We start from the raw sequence: 22,922 nt of genomic DNA, 5'->3' as shown, positions 1-22,922 counted from the left end.
ATTCCTACCTACTGAGAGAACATTTAAAATAGTTTTCCTTGGCCATTTGTATTTAAACTGCACATTTTTCATTTCCTCTTAATAATGGGCTACTATAAAAAAAAACCCACTTGACTTTTTTTCCTTCTTATTATTTAGCATGGAAATTAAGAGCTCAGAATGGAGGAATACTTTTTGGTTCAAATCCTCGCCCAACCATGTATGAGCTGTGTGATGTTGGGCAAATTACTTAACCTCTCTGGGTCTCATTTTCCTCATCTGCAAAATAAGATAAGATAGTACCTGTGTCATTGGGTTAATATGAAGATTAAAAGGGTTAATATTTGTAAAAGACTTAGAACAAAGCCTGGCACATGGCAAGTGCTTTCTAGGTATTTGTTGAATAAATAACATAAACAAATTATATTTCAGATGTTAAAGAGCTTTCATTACATGCATGTTCTTTCATTACGTGTATGTTAAGAGGCATTTTGTTTGCCTCTTAAATGCTCTACTCGTTGTTTGTAATATTTTCAGCCACTTTTTCATTTGAAAATAAACCGTTTCCCTAAATCCTGATTGTGCCACCTCTTAGAGATTGTGCCACCCCTTGGTTCAGTGAATCCTGCCTCAAAGGAGATGTAAGCAAACCACACACTGGTATTGCCTTTCCAGCTAAAAAATAACCCCTGACATCCTTCAGCTCAAAATCTAGACTACCCTTATCACCACCCATGTATTAGGCAACATCAACTCCAGGCTGCAGAAAGAGCCTTCCCAGTAGCATAGAGAGAACATGGCTTCTCATGTCTCCCTCCACCGTGATCAAGAATAAAGATTAGTTGCTAGCTTTGTTCCGACTTTACCAACATGACTCATTCTTAATATAATATAAACGTAGACATGCTTTCATATGAATTTTCAAATATGAAAATTCTGCTCACTTAGCACAAAGCACCATTTCAAGTCCAGGTTTTTCCTCTCTTCTCAGAAGTGATCAAAAAGAAATGTAGAAAATAATCCTTTCTCTTTTTGCATAGAAACCACTAACATTTTAACAAATTGATTTTTGCTAAAAATGAGCATAATTAAGAGATTTTTTTTTAACATTGGAAGGGAAGGTTCCCTTTGCATCAGAATATAAAGATTATTTAGCTAACTCCAAGAAGATGGATACAAACTATGATCATAATGGTTGAATTATTGAGAAAGAAAAATATATTACACAAAGACCAGAAAACAGAGTGGGAGAGAAAGGGCTGTAATGGCTTGGCTGCTAAGGACATATTTATGCTCATGCCAACACTAAGTGCTCTTCCTGATAAATAAACCATATGTCCATCATGCATGCTTCCTCTCACTGAGATCCTGCTACTTCACAATTTTCCTTTTGTCCTAATCCTTGCCTCATCTTCTTCCACCTCCAGCCCGGTCCCCTACCCCTAGCTTTACTTCCTTGGGCAACCAGTATTTGTGCCCTATCTATCAACTGGAACATCTGCTACCTTAAAAAAAAAAATCTAAAATCACCTCATTGCCTAGCATCCTCCAGGGCAAAAAGTTTGAAAGATTCAGCATCCTCAAAAAACAGCCACAGAAGGAAAAAAAAAAAAAAAAGCATTATCTTTTCCAGCTCAGTAAATTCTATCTGTATAAAGAGTAAAAGAATAACACTTTAAAAATTCCTCAATGCAAGCAAATCCATGTTATCGACAAGGTATTGTCTGTCTTTATGCATAGAAGACAGAGACCCACACATTTTATTTTATTGCATTTTTGTACTGTGTCTCCTTTGCAACATATTACCATATAGAAGAGATATAGTATATAGCTTTAACTGTAGAGAACAAAATACCAATATTTCCTCTCTTTCTCCTGGATGGTTTTCTTATCCCTTTTTCTTTTTGTCCCAAAACACCTCCCTAACTGAAAAATAAAAAATATTTCCACTAAATTAAAGAGAGTACTGTGTTTAAACAGCTTGCCTGAATCCAACCAGAGCCCTTTTTTTAAAAAAAAACTTCATTTCCATATTTGGTCGGCAGCTCGCCCCACTCCATTCCTTGTATCAGCAGCCTCTTTCCAACCCAAATTCCCATCGCCATATACCTCTGCCCTCGAGCTCTTACCAGTCCATTTCCTTTATATGTTTGCACTTGATTCCATCCTTCATGCTTTTTTCATTATTCTTAGTTCATCCACACCACATAAATTATCACTTTTGTTTTCAGTTCCCCATGTGTCCTATTCACACCAATTCCAAATAAATACTTCTGATTCTCATCCATTTAATCCAAATTAATTCACATTACCTCTCCCCCACCTCCATCCTTATCCCTACCTCCCCTCTTGTCTGTTTCCCTTTCTTATGGCACCTACTTTTCCTTCCAAGCTTGTTTCAGAAGAAGGTCTTATAGGCAAACACTTCTGCACAATGCAAGGCCGCTGCTTCCTGTGTTGTCTGAGGGGAGCCAGGCTCTCCCTGTGTTACTGCCAATGTCAATGGACAATGCCTGTGTGTCCAGTTTCACCCTCCACAACCGGCGTCTAAGAGCATCACCACCCCACATCCCATGGATCATCCATTGGGAGTGAGGGGGGTGAAGCTTCTTGCTTTCTCATGGTATTTAACGCTGGCTAACTAGCTTATTCCTAGCTCACACAAGCTGGTTTCTAGCTTACATAAGCTGGTTTCTGACTCAATCATCATTGATCAATATCAACAAGAATAGCCAAAACTATAATCGACCCCACTACTATTGTAATGAGTTTTTTACTCGCTACCAAGTATTTTGCATGCATTTAATCTTCAAAACAATCTAGGAGGTAGACACAATTATCCCTGTTTTATAGATGAGAAAACTGAGGCTCATGGAAGATAAATAACTTATCCAGTTCCTAAATCTAGGAAGTGGTAGAGCTAGGACACAAACCCAAGTCCACCTGACCACAAAGCCCAGCTCTTAACTACCGTGCACTACTGCTTTTCTAATAATGCACAGTGCCTCCCTGAGTAAATTCCCTGTGGGAGGAGTCTTTCCACCTCAGTCCAACATAAGGCAAGTGGTTGCAGGTGCTGGGTAACATAATGAGCTCCACCTTGGTAATCACTCTGAGTAGACAATGCTCAAAAAACAAAGAACCAAATAATGCATGAAGCATAACAGTTACCCTTCCGGCATCTCTGTTTGGAAAAGAGGACCTCTGGACTGCCCCTAAAAGAATCTGTACTTTCTAGGACCTGTCCAGTCTCCATACGAGGCAGCATATAGCCTGTCAATAATTCAGAAAGGCATCCATCACCATGAATTGCACAGCCTCAACCCAGCTCAAACATTCTTGTCTCATCCTGCTTTCTCTGGCTTCCTGGGGGTGGCGGGGGCAGGAGATAAGTCACACACTAAAGCCAAGGAGCCCTGCAATGTCTTGCCATTACTTTACTCGTTAACTTTGGAAATAAAAGAATATTAAACAGACAACTACTTTCAGGACAATATACAATATCAGAGAGGAAAAAACTGACAATAGCAGGAGGCATTAGCCTTGGTGTGTGTACAGTAGAGAACTCAAACCCAAATTCTGATGGGGAAACATGAGTGGGACTCGATCCCTAAGCCACAGGATTCAAACATGTTAAGAGACCATCCCATGAACTAAGTAAAAGCCGCATGGGGAAATTAAGTTCAGAATTAGAGGAGTATATATGCCCGAGTTCTGTGCACAAGGAAGTAACATCAGTTCTCATCCTCCCATGGGAATAACTTTGAGGTTCAAAACAGTGATTTCTTCTAGTCACATATTATGCATTCATACTTCTGGAAAGTTCTTTTGTACTGCACAAAGACAGCTCATGGACCCGAAACATTAGAATCAAAAGGCAGACTGTTGGACAGACATGGATAATGAGGCCCACTGAAGAAAGGAGACAGGCTCAAGGTCACAGGGCTAGGTAGTGGCAGAGTTAGAACTAAAACCCATGTTGTTCTGATTTGCTAGCCAGTGATCTTTCCACTGCACACTTCTTTGGTGGCCCAGTCCCCAAACCCCAACAGAGCCCCAGACACTTCTAGCTCATATACTATATCACCCACTTCTGAGAATGCTTTTATACTGCCACTTACATCTTTGGGGATTTTCCCTACCCAGCTTGTAGTGTGCAAGCAGTATACAAAAACCATACAGACAGCACACTCTCAGAGGCTCACTTAAAAACCACCAGTCACAATAATTGCTAGCATCCTGGTAGACCAAGAAGAGACACCACCCCTAAGCTCTAACCTCAGAGCAGAGAACAAAGACCAGTTCCAAGAAAAATGTTGATCTTACTCTTTTCTGTGTGAACCCCACTCTTCCAAAGCATCCCATTGCTCAAAAGATCAATACGATTCCTTGGAGTCACCACAGAAGTCCCGAGTAAGATACACGGTATCCATCCCTCCCCCACCCGCCCTTACCACACACATAGCAGTGTAATCACTTTAGCAACTTCTCAGTAACAAGCTCATTAAAAAGCAATTCTGCCATCTCTCCATAAAGCACGCGCCAGAGAACAATGCAAAAGAGGAGATGCCAATTAATTATAGAATGATCACATCTAATGAACTTTGAAACCCTCCTGCTGTTGGTGACTTTGATGAAAAATCAGGGATGCTGGGAAAAGAGTGAACAGGGACACCCTGGCTACCTTGTTTAACTGTGAGTGCTTTCAAACGCACCTCTCCTCAGATCCCAGTGTTGATCAGAACAGCAGAGCTACACTCACAAAACAACACAGGGTATCGGTAGAATGACAAGTATCTGTGTCAAGGACGGCTGTGGGTCCCACTGCCAGAGCCCCTTCGGCCATCCTCAGCACTGCTGGAGTCTACACTGGGGTTGGCACTGCCTCTGAAAGCAGCTCACAGCCAACAAGGGACAAACCCATGTCCTCTGCCCGGGGCATCTTGAGTCCTCCTGCCTCCCCACCCGGGCCCTCCTGCCTCGCTATCACCTCCTGGTCAGCAGGGATGCTGCTCCTCGGGACCAGGAGAAGCCCTTCCCACCACGAGGCTACCGGAGGGAAGGGAGAAGAAACCACGTGCGGCCGACTTGTACCACTACCTGTGTGAGTCCTCTGATGGGCCTTTAAGTGGGAGCTTTTTGTATAAACTTTCCGGCACCCGTTAAACTGACAGCGGTGAACTCTCTTCTTGTTTTCGGGGCATGCTTCAGCCCCTAGCCCTCCTTGGTCACTGTCGCTCTGTCCACTCTTAACAGTCCCGGCTGCCGCCACGGCTGCTGCTGCTGTCGCAACCCCTCCCACCTTTACGGAGCTGAGTGCAGCCTTCTTGGCCACCAGTTTCAACGTCACCGTGCCATCCACGGCGGATAGAGTCTGTGAGGTTTTGACCAGATGGCGGCTGAGCTCAGGGGACGATGGGGGCGTTAATGAGGTCACTGCGTTGAGCTGGGCCTGGTTGACGGCTGTGTAGCTGTCTAGAGAAGAGCTGGTTGGCTGGAGGCTGAGGCAGGTCTCAGAGAGCAACTTGTCCCGAGAGAGCAGAATGTCCACTGCCGAGCTCTTCTCGCAGATGGTGGCTTCCACAGGGAGCAGCAGGGGGTCTAAGCGCCGGAAGCTTTCCTCAATGCACGGGGGAGGAGAAGCGTGGAGGAAGCAGTCCAAGTCCTCACCGAAGGTCTCTGAGATCCTCCTGGGCTCCGTCTGTAGGTAGCGTTCCAATTCAAGGCATGTCTGCAGAGAGCAAGAGGGAGGGAGAGAAATAGCCATCAGAGGCAGAGAACACCATGAGGCCACATGTTGACAGGCAGAGGAGGAAGGTCCACAGAGAATGCTTTCATGGCTGGTGTCTGCAGCGCTTTTGGAAAGGTCTTACCTTGCTATTTACTCTCTGAATACCCCTGAAGGGTTTGTGAGGGTCATATCATACGATTTCAACTACTCTAGTTGAAGGAAAACTAGAGCCCTGGAAGGACTATCTCATGTCTTTAAGATCCCAGGGAACATCAAATGACAAAATAATGATCTTCTACCCGTCAATCCAATTCCCAGCATCTTTAGGAGCTCCCATGTGAGCAAGAAGCAAATAGAAATAGACAAAGTTTTCATGCTAAAACAAGACTTCCCAGAGTCCACCTTCATTTTTCAAAATAGACTCGAGCAAGTCACACAAATAAGGCAATTTTTTCCAACTCACTCTGAAGAACAAACCACGTCCACTCAAACTAAGAGGTGACCTCAGCAGCAATCAGCCATCAGCAAGCCCTGTCTTGGGCATGGATTCCCTCACCAGTAGGAATGGAAGCTGCTCTAAAGAGCACCTACTATAAAACCTTTGAGGCTCAAGACAAAATCCTTATGGTTCACAGCAAATTATTTAAAATACAATTGCTACATACTTTGTGGCAAGGAGCATAAATGCCATTTCAATGGCTTAGCATCTCTAACTACACAACAAATATAAGTTTAAACATAGCTACTTAGACAACTTAAAGATAGGACTGGATATATTTCAACATAAAATTTTCACCTGGTAAAGAAATGAAGGAGAAGGACCAAAAAGTTTAGTTTCAACAAATCTTCATCTATGGTGCTCATTAAGTCTATGTAAGATGGTAGAAGTGATGTTATGGCAAAAGAGATAGTTGAGAAGTTTGTATTCTAAAGCTCTCCTCACTTAGAAACCCTCCTATTCCAGAATCTTCTATAAAACTACATTCCTCACTTGCACCATAAGCTCAGTTTGCTCTTTCTGCTGGATTCAACAAAGAACCACCAACAGCAAATTTTAAATGTGACTAGCTCCAAATTTACTGTCTCCGTAAAGTTTCTATGTTTTCAACCAATGTTCTGATTCTAGGCTTTTATTTTGTTAAGAATATATTTTAAGGATACACCTAGCCGTGTTATGTCTGTCAAGGATTTTATTTTGGTGACATTTCAAAAGATTGGGTTTTAATCAGACTTCTGGTAAAACTCTGCATTACTGAATAAGAAAACTAACTATGGTTTAAGTATGAATCAGCTTTGGGGCTCACTGTGGATCTTCAATGGTGTGAACTACTGAATGATCCCAATCTTCATTCAATACTCAAGTCGTAAATGTTGATTCAACTACTGTGCTCACAGCAAGGTGCAAGGCTTTGTATGTACTAGAAGGAGAAGACACAGCAATAGATCCATGTGATGTAGGTGCAGAATAAATAATCACAAGCCAAAAATGATATCAATTTACAAAGCAATATGACACCACATAAACACCATAATATAAAGCATGTTGATAAGTTCTTAAAGGCTAAGTGGACAATGAATTCTATACTCTGTAATATGGAGGTATTAATCAAGAAAAGCTTATTGGGAAAGTAAATTTTTATTTTGCTTGACTTATTGATTAACTAATAGCTCTGACTTAGTAGTGTCCCACCAATTTATATTAGAAACCAATACTACCACCCTCTCAGGTCTAGAAATACGCATTATCCTCACTTGCTCCTTTTCTGAACTCCACATCTCAAAAATTTCCCCTTCCTTTTTCCATCTCATTGCTAGAAATCATCATTTACTTCTCTCCAATACTGAAACCCTCATTCTTAGCTCCAGTCAATTCACTTTTAAATTATAAGATTCTACTCCTGAAACTTCCCTTAAATATCCCCTTCCCTTTTTAAACCATTCCCTACCCAGCACAGTGCCTGGCACCCAAAAGGTACATAATGTCTGTCAAAGATGAAACCCACATTATACTATTACTTTGCTTGTTCTACCTCTTCTACTCTTCAAAAGCCATCTTCTGACACCCTACCCTGGACCATGCTGAGATTTGACCACTAATACGTGTCTTCTGGAATACAATTGTAACACTTCTTGAGCTCTGCCCAAAGAGTAGAACCAGATCTTTGAGACATACATACATTCCAGGTAAAAATCAGCTGAGTCATGGGTTATGAGATGTCCTTGAGGCAGTTCCCTGCCTCCCACAAAATGACGATTTCACACTCAGTCACCACTGTCTAACTTTTGTATGCCCTGTTCCTCTACATACCTTCTAGCTCAAAGATTTGAAAGTCTAAGAAATTGTTATTTTAAAAGGCTCATATCTTTTCATATTCAGAGTTCTGAGGAACTGAGATATTCTAAATACATTTGCACACTCTTCTGGGAGGATGAAAAAATAACCTACCCGGTATGCCCTGGTTTGAATCCCAGGAGCACATGAGTCATACTTATGATCTAAAGACGGAGAGACCTCTGATCACTAAAATGTGGTAAAATCTGGATCACTTCAGAGAGACTATAACTTACAATTCTGACACAGAACCTTCTTATTCCATCCGAGAACCGCAGAAGTATGAGCGCCCATCAGGATGTGTTGAACAGCCCCTATGAAATCATTATGGAATAATTTTTATCTTGAGAAATCCACTTCTTATCTCCTAGAGATGAAGGTTAGGTGGGTAGAGGTACAAGTGGACTGAAAACCAGGGTGAGGGGTTTAAAGATGTTCTCATGAAGAGTGTGCAGATTAAAATGTTAAGAATGAGGAGGACTTTAATATTAGATTATTTCTAAGCTAATGAAGACCTTTATCTCCAATGTTATTTGCAAATGATTATGAGAACTCATTTAAGAAATGTCCATGATGTTTAATTGGAATTTGAGATATCAGTATTTCTTCACGTATTTTATCTCACACAGAGACACACACACACACACACACACACACACACACACACACACACAGGTATGTATAGAAATAAATGTGTGTGTGAATGTGTGAGAACACACACATACATTTCCCTCACTCCATCCACTGAAAGAGCCTACAAGCAAAGATACCCCTCTAGCAACGAGCAAGCTTAGCAAAGAGATCTTGGTTTCTGACTATCACTATTCAATAAGGGGAACCAGGGCTCCTTGGAGAAATAGTTCTTTGAAGAGCTGGTGCAAAGAAAATAAAAGATAAGCCTAGAATATCTCGTAGTACCAAAAGGCAAAAAAGTGCTCATGAAGTGATGGAAGTATGTCAAAAAGACTCAGGAGCCAACTTAAAGAAGCTCACCGTGGCCAAGTCTGGACAATTTGAGTAAAAAAAAAAAAAAAAAAGACTAATGATAATCATAGATTATATTCCATAAAATAAAATAAATATCTACCAATCCATACTAATATGAATAAATGATTAATAAATAAACAAATGGATGGGAAGGGTCAGCTCCTCCTTACAGTGAAATTCCTATTAATAAACACAGAAGGAATGATGGAAATAGAAAATAACCATTAGGCAAACAACAAAGTAATAATGATTAAAAGTAAGAATCACCAATGGATGCTCAAAATCAGTGATGAGAAACGAGATATCTGCCTAGTCACAAAGTATCTCCCCCAACAAGATATTTGTTAATTACAAAGACAAAAATAATAACTTTATAGCGGAGAAGCCTGGCAGACACCACCTTACCCATGGGATCCAAGTTAGCAGCAACAGTGACAAGTCATATTGATAATACCCCTGACACGAGATGCTGATGGGTACCATATCATTCTGAGAGATTTCTGCCAAAAATGGACAACCTCAGTCTACTCATGGGAAAACATCAGATATATCCAAATTGAGGCCTATTCTATAAAAGAACTGGCCAGTTATTCTTTAAAAGTGTCCAGGTCATGAGGACCAAAGGATGATTGGGAAGTGTCACAGATTGGAGGAGACTGAGGAGAGATGACAACTAAACGCAATGGATCCTGGTCTGGATACCAGAGCAGGAAAAGGGTATTGGTGGTAAAAATAATGTAATTCAAGTGGAGTGTACAGATTGGCTAATGGTATTGTATCACTGATAATTTCCTGGTTCTGATAATTGGACTCTGGTTAGGTAATATTAGGGGAAGCTGGGCAAAGTATATAAGATAACTCCATGTACTATTTTTGCAACTTTTCTTTAAGTCTAAAATAATTTCAAAAAGACAGACAGACCCATTAGCAAACTGAGTGTCTCTAGACTATAAATTTGGATATAGAGTTCAAATGTTTGTCCACCAGAACCAGAGATTTACTCTGTTTCAATGTCATGGTAGCCAGAAAATGCCAAATCTGAGTCAGCAGATGTCAGTTTAATGACATAAATTATGTCTGTCTGGTCCCTCACCTTGGAGATACGAGGCTTCCCTCAGCCTGACCTGAAAATACAACTTAATGCTTGAGCCACTGGATCAACCCCCACCTTCTGAAAAATTCATTACAGTCAGCAATGGTAAGGAAATGTTCCTAAGTACAAAGTGATTTTCCTCTATATTTATGAGTCACAAATGAGCTTTGCGAAGACTCTCTGATATCTCAACTTTGAAATGCATAGCAGCTTCTTCTCCTAGTTTCCTAATAAATATCGCCTGAAATTGGTTTTGAATGATCACCCTGAAACCTTTTTTAATACTCTCTTCATGCTTTTCATAGCCTTCTTACGTGTTGAAACATGCATATTAAAAGTAATAATCCAAGACCTAGTTAAAAAAAGACTTTAAACCTATTATTGCCATAACTACTACTTCTATGATAATTTTACTATAAGGAGGAGATGACTCTTCCCCTCTATTTATTTTTTCAATCATTTATTTATACTGGTATGGATTTATAGATATTTTAGTCTACGGATTATAATCCATTATCATCATTATTCATTTTTGTTGTTCAAGGTTCCAGAGGCACAAGTTGAAAGAAAACAGGATAATTCAAGTCTTGCAGCACATATTAAGTTTACCCAAATCTCCCTGCTGCTGGCAAGAGGCAATTACTTTCACAAGCTCGGGAAAAATGTAAGACATGTGGTCATATATAGGCATGATGTCAAGGTTACCAAATGGCTTTCGTTCAACCTGTCCTTATATCACCATAAATTACACGAAACTTGCCAGTCAAGATTGCAAACATCACAAGTAATGCCATCCCTTTTCAAATGAAGTATTTAGAACATAAAAAGTTCTAGTTTTTATGTCTGTGTCCCTAATTTAAACTTAAGACAAAGCCATTATTTTTGCCACCACTCAGTAACTGTGCTAGTATGAGTAATTATTGAGAGTCTTTGGACTCGTGTATAATCAAGTTGGTAAGTAAAAAAATTTAGGAAATTGCATTTTGTTAATGATTTTTTTCTGGAATAATACAGAGTCAATGGAAAAAAAAAAAAAGGCTGTCTACTGCAACCAATGTTTCTAGTCACTTAACAGTCATTTGTGGTCCTTTATCCAGCCACCCATAATCTCAATCACTGCACCTATCTCCCCTAAAAAGGCCATGAGTTAAAAGTACAAAGACATAAAACAAACTGGGGGAAGAACATAGATGCAAAAATATGGGAACATGCAGCTTTCTACTTTGTGGAAACTTGCAAAGTCAGGCTTCCTTTGAGATCAGACCCGGACCTGATGATGATGATGATGACAATGATGATGATGATGATGATGACGCTTCTGGACAGGAAGGGGTAAACTTTGGTTTCCAGAAAGAATGTTCACCCAGGTAATTGCACACACAGGTGAACTGTGTTTGGCTGCCCATGGGAGCCCCTTTCTGACATTTATTACGTGTGGCTTTGTCATGTGCTATTAACCATGGTGCCACAGTCCCCAAAGAGTCTGGAGCACAGAAAGAGGGAAATGAACCCCTTGCCTTTCTCCTGGGAGGGTGCTAAAGCTCGATTACTTTTTTGTGGCTTTGAACTCTTCATATACATCCAAGAATGGAAATTCAGAGTGACCCAAAACAAGCTACTAATAGGAGGTAAATGTGGGCTTCTTTTTTTCAAGCCATCTTCTAAAATACTCATTCTTTTCTACCTTATTAGATCTACTTACTCTTCACATGTTTTAGCAAAAAAAGACTGATTCCTCTGGCTCCTGAAACCAACCAGAAAAAATCTAGGATTACAAAGATTGATATTGATGGGAACTCTGTGATTTTCCCCCTTCAAAGAATGATGTGATGTAATGATTCTGACACATTTCTAGTCTTTTAAAATTAAGTCAGCGTTGAAAGACAGGAAAAGATGTAGGAAGCATGGTCAGAGAGATCTGGTACCCTTTTTCTCAGGGGTCAGAGGAAGGGAAAGAAACATCATAATTAATAAACTCAGGAAGCCCACAGGAGAACCTCAGATGCCAAGCACTGGAACTTGTTGCACACCTTCCTGGGTTTCAACATTTTAAAGCAGGTTTGAGGAAGAGGATGATAAAATTGAACCTACTTCATGGCAGAAAAGACGCATGAACCAGTGACAAGAATCAACCTGGAAAGACCTAGAAAGAGATTCCTAAGAAGCTTTTATGCAAATATTCACTTTTTCTTGACTTTCATTATCAGAAAATATTAGGGTGGTTGGATTAAGAGAGAATGAATTTTGTGTAGAAAATGTGAGTACCAAGTAAACAGTGTAAGTGAAAATCTCTTATTGCATTTTTTAGCTATTAGGTTTTAAAAAAAGCACCTACATCAATAGCACACCCCAGAGGTACAATAGTATTACACATTACTGTCAGAATTGCTGAACTCCACGAAATAACCACCACGGTATTACAACCAACATAAGATCGCATTCCTTTCGACTGTTTCTCACATCAACTTGTTGCTAGAGCTGAAACCAAATTAAACATTTCCCTCCAGTAATCTGTAAATTCTGAGAGACAAGGCTGTGAAAATTAATTTAATTCTAAACAAATATAAAAGTTGGGAAATTTCTATCAAAACCTCTTCAGTGTTTTTCTTCTCCAAACTATTTTCAACATAACGAAGAAAATATTTGTTTGTATATTTTTCCTTGGGGAGGTAGGGGCTTGGGGGTGGGAGAGGAAGGAGACAAGATTAAAGGCCTGGGGAGAGGGTGATGTCTTTGAAATTACTTTCCCCAGGCACATGATGCAAAGTAGCTTCAAATACCCCTTTCATCTTCCAAGGATTCCTTAGTTACAGCACATAAAAGAAATTTCCCAAACAACTCAAATCCAAATTAAATGTCAAAGCAAGCTTTAAGTCCCCTAACCTGGGCAGAGCTGGGAGGTGTGGTCCAGGTCTTATGCTCCTTGAAGGAAGGCACTGGGGTTCAGGCACCTCCAACAACTTGGAAATGCCTTGTTGTTGTTCATGTCTGTGCTCCTCAAAATTGACAGTGTCCACTAGGGACAAGACAGGCCTTCCTAACTTGTTTCAATGTTGTTTTTCCAGATGTTACTTTTTGGAACATAACAACGGGAAGTCTATTGGCCTGGCCTTTAGGCATAATTGTAGCTAAGAACAGTCACTCACTATTACTTGGCCACTGAACTATCACTAAATTCCCACTTCTGAGTGGTCCACAGACACCCCTGCCTGGGCACAGCTGGATCACTGCAGAGGCTTGGTCTGCTATCTCCTTATGTCCCCATCAAGTCACTAGTTAGGTTCACATACACTGGTGGAAATCCCACTCGTGACCTTGTAGCTTGAAAGCAAACTTTATTAGATGTCCTTGTTTTGGTCATTACATTTGTTTGTAAAAATGAAACTTGTGCCTTAACAATCAATGAAAAATAATCCTACATAAACTACTGGTGAGGGTAAAGGGGCAGATCTGGACTGAAAGTAAAATTTAAGAATGAAAAAATGCAGAATAGATACTCTCAAAGGGAAAACACATCACGGCCCAGGACAATGGCAGGCAACTAGCTCCTGCCTGGGAAGGAGAGGACTCTATCCAGTTCCTTGAGAAAGCCCAAGGACTCAGGAGGGTGCAGTGGGGGGAGCCTCTTTTTTGAGGCGTGATGGCTTCCCAAGAACAACAATGGCCCTGACGATTTTTCAGCTTCATCATTAATTTTCCATAAAGAGCAGTTTTCTTGACGAGCGCTTGTGTCAGGCAGGGCCTGATGCTTCAGAAACCTGTAATTATTCTTGGCTCCCCACCCCCCACAGCTCTGCACCTGTGTCAGGTTCAAGGCACCAGCTGGCCACGTCCTGCCTCCTGCCTCTTTGGGGGGGAGGGGGAGAGCCACCATTCAAAACCCAAACTCACATCACTCGCCTCTTCTTCCAAAATGCAAGAACAAAACAAAAATTTGAAACTTACCAATCTCATTCCTCCCCCCAACGGGTCTTTGCCAAAGGAAACAAATAAACATTAATTGGCTAGAGAGCCCTCATTCAAACCAAAATTACTGAAAAACACAGTAACAGGGGAAGGTCTGACAAGGGGTTATTAATCCTGTTTTACAGTCGGCTCTTGCGCACCCCTCACCCCCCCGCCCGCTCCTGTTAACTTTGCACACACTCACACACCCTCCTCGAACTCCCTGGGCCCCTTTACACACAGCGGCCAAGCTGGGAACATGCCGAACCAATTACATCACCTCCCCTTCCTCTCCCAAATCACTTGCACAGGCTGACTCAGGCTACCGGGATTTTTTTTTTTTTTTTCCTTTTTAAAGCAAACTGATTTCATTGACTCTCCTGGAACACTGTTCTATCCGTCTTCATTGGGTTAATTAAATATACCCTTCCCCTACCCCCCATAAAAATACATACCCATATACGATTACTTCTTGTACTCCAAACCACAGTTGTACATGTGTACAATGTTCTCTCTCTCGCTCTCCCACTCACAGCTTGAATTTCCCAAGAAAAACAGGTTGAAAGCCCATTGGGGCCCCCAGTGGCAGATGCAATTTAGTGGCTGGCCATCGCAGAGAATGCTTTCAAAACTGAGAGCTTTTAGGGACTTCCACAGCAGAATGCTACAGACAGTGTGGGGGCGCTAAGAGGAATGTCTGTTCTACTCCTCAGACCTCGTAAAATGGCAGCCAAAACCATAAGGAAACCAAGCCCAAAACTGCGTTTCCCGACATGGATGGTTGTACTTTTACTTAACCTGAGAAACTTGGACTTGACTCCCCACAATGTTTGGGTGGCTGCAGAGGTACGCCAAGTGAAGGAGAGAGACTGGCCCTGTGTACACCGAGAGGCAGAAGAACAGGGGACTAAGAGTGCTGTCCCTGGAGCCGGACTGCCTGGGTCCCAAATCGGGTTATGCTACTTACTAGCTCAATCACCCCAGGGGAAGCTACTTAACCCCTCTGTGCCTTAGTTTTCTCATCTGTAAAATAGGGTAATAGTAGTACCAAGCACTCAGGAGTGCTGCGAGAGTTCAATCAATTGATCTGAGAACAGGGCCTGGCACACAGGCTAAGTATGTTGTAGCTATTACAGTGTGATTTCCACTACACATCCATGCAGATAATAAAGAAATGTATCAAGAGCATGGATGTGGAGAATCAATAATACCAAATAATTATCAAAGTAAAGTAAACCTGTTGAATATAAAAGTTTAAGTAAGCAGGAGACTTTGAGTCAAGATGAGCCCCGACTAACTAGCTGAGTAACTTTAACCTCACTGGACTCCTGGGAGAATGGGCTGAATTTCTAAGGGAACTACGAGTCTGAATTCAATGATGCCATGAAATAGTAACAGAAGAGTGAAGATCGAACAGTGAGAGTGGCTCATTCAGAGCAGGTTCAGAGGAACTAACACATGGTTCTGCCAGTGATTGGATGGCAAAAGAAAAAGGTTTGGAGAACCAGGAACAAGGTGGTCCTTGGACCTCATGGCCTCTATTATTATATATGGCTGAAGACACTCAATCATCCAAATTTACAGGATGCTATGAAACTAATTTTGTGCTTCCCCATGGATCCTAGCCTCACTGGCATCCAAAATGTAAACTTCACTAGAATGTGGGCCCCTCAAAGACACTGGGACCTATGCCTGACTTGTAGCCTGCCTCAAGTATGTGTCAAGTGAATGAATGAATGAATGAATGAAGCAACTCTCAAACAATGCAATTGAAAAGCCAACAGTGATCACAATCCTGGGTAGGCAGGAATCCAAGAGTATGATGAAAGTTAAAAATTCTTCCTTCTTCACCAAAAGAACATCAGAAACAATGTGCATGCATTTATCACCAACATTACTGGTAGAACATATCGGTATTTTAAGATTTAACTCTAGGTGTTATTTATTTGTATCTTCAGTGTTTTTCACTTGAAAAAAATTAAATGCTTGCTGTCTGGGATGGATGCAGATTTCTAAATTGAGGGGCAAATTTATGTTTCTAGGGCAGCCCTGCGAGTAGGCACCGCATGGGGAGTAAAAGCCATTTCCTTGTCCTGCAGAATTACCCCTGTCTCTCTCTGCCACTTCCTCTTTGTTCCCCTGGCCTCCAGAACCCACCAGAAAGCGAAGCAATAAAGACAAGTAGACAAAATGCTATCTTCAACTCTCATTTTTATCGGTGAGAAGAACATGAGCCTGGGAAGCAGGTTCAGCGCCTCCGTCTCCCACACCGGCCCTGCCCCTCCCAGTAAACTACTGAACCTGAGCCGAGAGTTCGCCTCCTTCTCTGCAAATGGAGGAACCCCACTCACAAAGACCCCTTCTGGCTCAGACTTCTTGCTGCTAATCCTTCTTTGGCCTCCATCACCCACACTTCCTTACCAGGGCAAACAAGACCCTACGAGATGTGGCTGTACTTGTCTCTACTTGTCCCCTTCGGCCACTATACTCCTCACACAAACACACCCCGCTCATACCTCTCTCAGAGCCCTGGTGCCTGCGTCTGCATCCCAGGATGCAGATGCTCCTGGTCACTGCATGCCCGCTTCCTTTGGATCTCGTCTGTCTCAGCTCCATTGTCACCTATTCAGAGAGTCCTCCTTTGACCTACCTAGAGAAACCAGCCCAAACATCCCATTCATTCTCCATCGTACTGCCTCATTTTATTTGCTTTTTAAAAAGTACCTACCAAATACTGGAATGATCAAAACTATTTATTTGCATGTTTATTGTTTGTCTTTCCCTCTTAGAATGGAAGTTCCAGGAGAACAGGGACTTCATCTTAAGTACCAATGAACCTCCAACACCCAGCATAGTGGCTGGAAAAGGCATACAAGATATATTAATTGAATGAATAAATAAATCAATGAAGCCAATAATCAATCCTGGAATTCCAGGGAAAATGTGAGCTAGCCAGGAAATCTATCCTAAAATGCCCACCTTATTAGGTCAAAAGACTCCATCATCATTTCTCCTCAGTTTAAGTATCTGTGCTGATTTTAATGCACACTATCTGGGGGACGGGCATGGTACAAAAGCAATTTATGTAACCAAATTATTTGTACCCCTGTAATATTCTGAAATAAATTTTAAAAAAAAGAATAGAACACAGTTCTCTTGGCTCTGAGTATAGGGCCATGGAGAAAGTTTGGTGAAGAATTCTTAAATTATGTATTTTAGAGAGACCTATGAATGTTTAGAAATCAAAAACATATATTTTTAATGGTTTATTAATAGGTTCATGTTTGCATCTGACTCTTTAAATGAATGTCATAAATTTAAAATCGTTTTGTAGAAAAAGCTTTGCCTAAATAAAATAAATCTATTTAGAGTAGAAAAAAAAAGTCTCAGTGCTGAGAAGGCATCGCTGATGCACACGCATCGGACGGGAGTAGCACGGAGCCTCTTCTCAAGACAAAGTCAGCCTCGGTCTCGCACTTGCCCGTTTCAAACAGGTACAAAGAGGGAATTTCTTCTCAGCAGTCCCTATTGCATCATGTGCTCTGCGTGTCACTGAAGATGAATAAAACCCACCCCTCTCCTCACCTCCAGGATGGGTGCTTATTAACTGGTGTCCTGAGGGAATAGATTAAAGACTGAGGCTCAACCCACTTTATATCATTTATTCCCATTTCTACCACCTACTGGGACCTCCCTGAGCAAGGCAAGTGGCCACTGGTCTCCGAAACACTTGAGGGTCATGTCAGTTTGTTTCCCAACATCAGGAGTCCCACCTCTGTCAGTCCTTGAATAAAAGGTTCCTACGTGGAAGGGTCCATTAGATCTAGCGGTCATCAAGAACTCAGGGCATCAAGGATGCTTTCTGTCACCCCAAAAAGCCTCGCAGGCCACTTACACAGGTGAGGTCCTGAGAAATTCCTGTTTTGGCCCACGCTGGGGTCTTTCCCATAAATTCCTAAACACAGAAGCATTTCCTTCCCCTCATTCCCTTTAAGAATTTTACATAAAAAGATATCTCTACTGAGAGGTACTATTTATTTCAGGATCATTATTTCACAGACACAGAACCCTCAAACACTGAACCTGGAAGTGAGCCAGAATCCAATTAAGAGGGTATGGTGTTTGAACTAGGCAAGAGCTGAGGGTGAAAATATTGAATATAAGCTGCACGGGGTTCCTATGAGTGTGTGCGTGCACGTGTGTGCGTGTACACATGCATGCGTGCCACCGTCCATGAAATGCAGATTCTCTTTAATGTATTCTGGATGCCTTTCTCTAAACCTGTCATTGTCCCCAGAGTCACAAAGCTGTTCCCTTTCTTTATTCATTATGTTAGGCAACAGGAATCTTTCACATGCTGGTTGGGAAAAGATGAGGGAGAGAGGAAGAGAAGATCTCCTATCATGTAAAGAAAAGTAAAATCGTGCTTAGCCCATTTCTGAACCACATTACAATACTGCAGATTTCAAATTAATAATTCAATCCAACTTGACAGGGAAGAATCAAGTGCTGAGACCTTGAAGTTTGGATTCCAGTGGCTTGGCACCTCACTTAACCTTAGGTGGCTTGACTGCTATGGGATGACATGCACTTTCGGGCACACCAGACTCCTCTCATTGAAGAGACACTAATTTGAATCATCACTGTCATCCCCTCTCCCCTTTGTTCCTGTCTGAACCAATTTCCATACAGTTTCAAAGAAATCATCAGCCCATGCAAAGGGGAAATCCCAATGGAACAAGAACTACATTAGCAGCATAAGGGGGAAAATCTAATTTCCAATCCAGTTGCTTTGTTGTTTCAACCTCCAAGGAAGGTTGCTACATATGCACAACACAAATTAAGTTTTAAAACACCACCGTGATGTAAAATTAATAAAAACTCTCATGGGGAAAAGGTGGTTCTTGATACAAATCTCCTCATACAATGAAGGTCAACTCTACCAGAGCTTGTGGGTGGTCTAGGTCTTTGAGGTCTCTATCATCTCATCCAACAAAATATTTAAGAACAGCATATATTCATTGAACCATTGCATCTGCTACATCTAGTTTATGGTGAATTGATTCTCAGTCTAAAACAGTATCCACATTAAGAATCCTTAAACTACTTTGTTGACAGACCCCATGGAAATGTATTTTAATGGTTCAAATTAAAGATTCCTTTTTGGCATGACAAGATATGTCGATGCGATTTCCTAGTGCCCTACTTACTGGAATAAAACTTATGGCAAGACACCAGTGTGACTACATCATTAATTAACCTGAATCACATACCGGAACATTGCTGTTAATAAAACTCCCCTATAAAGAAAACATGTTTTCTCTGCTGAGTATCCTGCAATGTGGGCCCCAGCAGAGCCACTGCCTTAATTAAGGAGATATTTTGATGTTTGTATCTATGCCTGCAATTGCCACAAAATTTGGTCATATTTGGCTTGATCTTCAACAACTGGAGTTCTTCCTTGCATGTGCTTTTTTGGAAAAAGAAAATGAAAATGGCCTCCACACTATCAGGATTTTCTTATGACCATGTGAATGAAAAGGATCACTTCTGCTAAGGTAGGGGATGCTTTTTCTGCACTCTTCTTAAAAGCACACTCTGAGCTTTCAACCCACGATTTACTGAATCAGACATCTATAGAAACCTTCCATTTTCTTTAGAAAACAGGCTGACAGAAACAGGAACAAAGTCATAACTGTAACACCCAGGTAAAAAATGGGACTTTTCCAATCCATTCCATATGAAATAATGTACACTTTTTTTTTCTTTCACAGAGAATTCTTTTGTGAAAAGCATCTAAAAATGCTTATCAATATTTATCATGTAACCTCATAACCTCAGAGAGTTCCTGTGAGACCACATAGGCAGCAAGAATTAAAATCCCCACTCTATTCATGGGGAACCTAACTTAGTAAAGAAAATTGAGTTTTCCCATTGTTTTATGGCCACACTACCAGTAAGAACCAAACGTTTCTTGGCTACTAACAGTTAGACTTTTTGGTCCAACCCTGAACATTCCACCAAGGATCTCAAAACATTCTAAAAATTCACCAAACCATCATCTCTCAGCAACTTTGGAAGAATAAGAATTCCTATAGCTCCAACTTGGGCGGTGCAAAGGCAATATATGTAACCAAAACACTTGTACCCCTATAATATTCTGAAATTTAAAAAAAAAGGACATTTAAGTAAAAAAAAAAAAAAAAAAGAATTCCTGCTAAAGATTTAGGATCTTCCCAAGTTGAAAACAATACCCAATCCCAAACTTCCTGTCATAAGCTTTTCAACTACATTTCTCTATGTAATCTCTCCCAGTGAGACTGGGGCAAGTAGTCTCAGTTTTGACAATACTGTTTTTTTATAAGATTTCTGTTTTTTCTCTGGTCATTGCATACGTCGGTTGGAGTTTTAAAAGTAAATGGGATTTCAGCCATTTCAACCTGTAAACATCCAGTGTAACCACTAAGATGAACAGAAATAGAACTAGAATCATTTTTTAGAGATTTGAACTGAGAAAACTTATTATATATTAATAAATACAGTTTACTGAAGACCTGATTTTGTTTATTTGTCAAACGCCAAATACATAGAAACTCAAATTTATAAACTTTTTTAAAGGGGGGATTTGAATGCACTAGCCAACATTTACAAAACATTTCCTAATTTTAATAAATATAAAAATACAAATTTGACTAAACAAGAGTCAACATTTTTTTCTTCACAGTGCTTTTTGGAATAGCGGTTCTTGGCTCATTTTCAACACCAGTACTATCAATCACCCTCCCTTTTGTTCAAGATTCAAATAGAAAATGCAGCTAGAAAAAGACATGTAAGAAATAGAAGCAGCAAGAAGAGAAGGAAAACTAGGAGCAATGAAAAACAGATGTCCAGCAAGCACCTCATTCCTATATGACAATCCTGATGCCAACAGCTCTCTCATCAGTAACACTCCTCTAACCAAGAGGGTCCATCAAACTTTGGGAGGCAGATCAGCTCAAGGGGAAAATTCGCACTTGGCCCTGCTCCCTCCATGGAACCTAAACATTAATTTTAAAGTGGTTTTATCTATAATCATCCGGTAATAACAGACTAAAAAGAAGGGTGGCCAGTGGGTGAAGAAGATTATTGTGATTCAGAAATGTATGGTGGTGGAAAGCCATCTTTGTTAAAAATTAGGTAATTTAGCCTCTCCTTGGGAGGGGGTGCCTACTCAGTCTTAAATATTAAAATCCTTCAACTTTGGAACTTTTTTATAAGTACGTAAAATCAAAGGCAATGTGGGGTCACGGAGAGAACACACACAAAAAGCAGGACTCCTATCAGCTCCTTCTACGTAATCAGACATGTGCCCTTCCTCAAGCCACCTCCTCTTTGGTCCTTGGTTTCTTTACCAAGAAACCAAAGGTATTAGTAAAGTGGACTAGATTTATAAAATTCTTTCCAATGTTAAAAAAATCCTCTGCCTGTGAATATAATAAATTTCTCATGGCCGTATCTTGCTTGTCTAAGGGAAGCAGGTATGAGGAAGATGGAATTTACTACTCGGATCCCTCTGCTTGTATGAGTGCCATGTCTCAATTTCAAACTCTGGACTGCAGTTTCTGCTCGGCCTCCTAGATGAGGCCCCATGGGACAAGGCCACACGACTGTCCTTGGGATGTTGGTGTAGGTAGGTGTTATTTCTGAAGGTGCTTCCCTCTAGAAGATAACACCTCTTCTGAGAAATCTAGGTTAGGATTCAAACTCAAATACATACAGGGGCAAGGAGCATAACATACATTAGTGAAACAGTCAAGGAATGTGACAGTAGAGAGGGGTGGGGACTGCGGTAAACTGGACAGCATACACCTTCTTAAAGAGGAGGTTGCTACATAGCTCCAGCTCATTGATAGCATGTGGAAAATGCAGGTCCAGTGTTGGCAAATGTTTTCAAAAGAAGCCAAAAATCCGGAGGGTTTATATGAAATCTCCCAATTTTTTAAATGTTGGTAAATAGTATTAAAAAGTTAGAGTGTGTAAAACAAGAAAGGGCCCACAGCTGCCAATTTGAGACTTCTGTTCCAAATGAAAGGAGAGGCAAAAGAAAAAAACAGGCACATTTGGGCAGTCCTTTCCTCCCTGTGGGCCCCAATTACGGTACGTCATAACTGTCTCTTAGGCTAGATACCAGCTGGGGAACCTTAAGCCTCACTTCCCACCAAGTTTCCCCAAGAAAGCCCTTATGTGAGCAGAGCCCCAGCTGGAGGAAGTAAGATGAGCAGCACCGTCACTAGCCCTCTGCTCAGCTGCTCCTGCCTGGCAGTAATGAGCTCGAATCCCTGCTCTCAAGAAGAATCTTGTCACAGGAGCAAGAGACACATGGAAATGGCACCGTGAAATGTCAAGCAGGAGGAGGCAAGAGCTATGACAAATCCACAAGAGCCTTGGGTCCCAGCACCAAGTTTTCAACTTCTTTTGGGATAAGCACCATATTTGGCATAATCAGTAGCTGCCCAATCAATACTTCTTCAATGAATTTTTTAAAAAAGCTTAATGATTAGGGGCCACTATTACTTTTCATTGCATGTTCTTCTCTGAGGGGACTGGGAGATTGGTCCAGTTGCCCAGTAGTATAACGACTGAGGAGAAAGAACCTGCCGCTACGATAAACAAGTTACACCTGTTTGAACTCTGCTGGCCTTTCAGGGGCAGGGACTGTTTTCTTGTACTTCTTTCAAAAAATAATTCAACAATTATTTACTAAGCTTTCACTTTATATCAGACACTATGCTAGAGACGATCCTAGGGCTCAATACCTGCCTCCGAGGTGCTCCTGGTGTAGTAAGGACAGAGGGATAGGAATACACAGAATGAAA

General features: G+C 41.0%; 1 protein-coding gene across 5 annotated transcripts in view; it reads right to left on the bottom strand.

Annotated features, from left to right (window-relative positions):
- KLF7 (Kruppel like factor 7) overlaps positions 1 to 22,922 on the bottom strand; it is a 401,896-nt gene that overhangs the window by 41,641 nt on the left and 337,333 nt on the right. For 2 of the 5 annotated variants that reach the window (XM_045560239.1, XM_045560241.1), the window contains one exon: positions 5,080 to 5,710. In XM_045560239.1, the coding sequence (XP_045416195.1) occupies positions 5,080 to 5,710 (631 nt within the window). Of the gene's footprint in view, positions 1 to 5,079; positions 5,711 to 14,067; positions 14,156 to 22,922 lie in introns of those variants that run through there. The other 3 variants (XM_045560240.1, XM_045560242.1, XR_006736993.1) reach the window with 3 other exon arrangements.

The sequence above is a fragment of the Lemur catta genome, chromosome 8, assembly GCF_020740605.2.
Source record: "Lemur catta isolate mLemCat1 chromosome 8, mLemCat1.pri, whole genome shotgun sequence".
NCBI lineage: Eukaryota > Metazoa > Chordata > Mammalia > Primates > Lemuridae > Lemur > Lemur catta.
The sequence above is the reverse complement of the archived record's forward strand: the minus strand, read 5'-3'. Positions and strand labels throughout refer to the sequence as shown.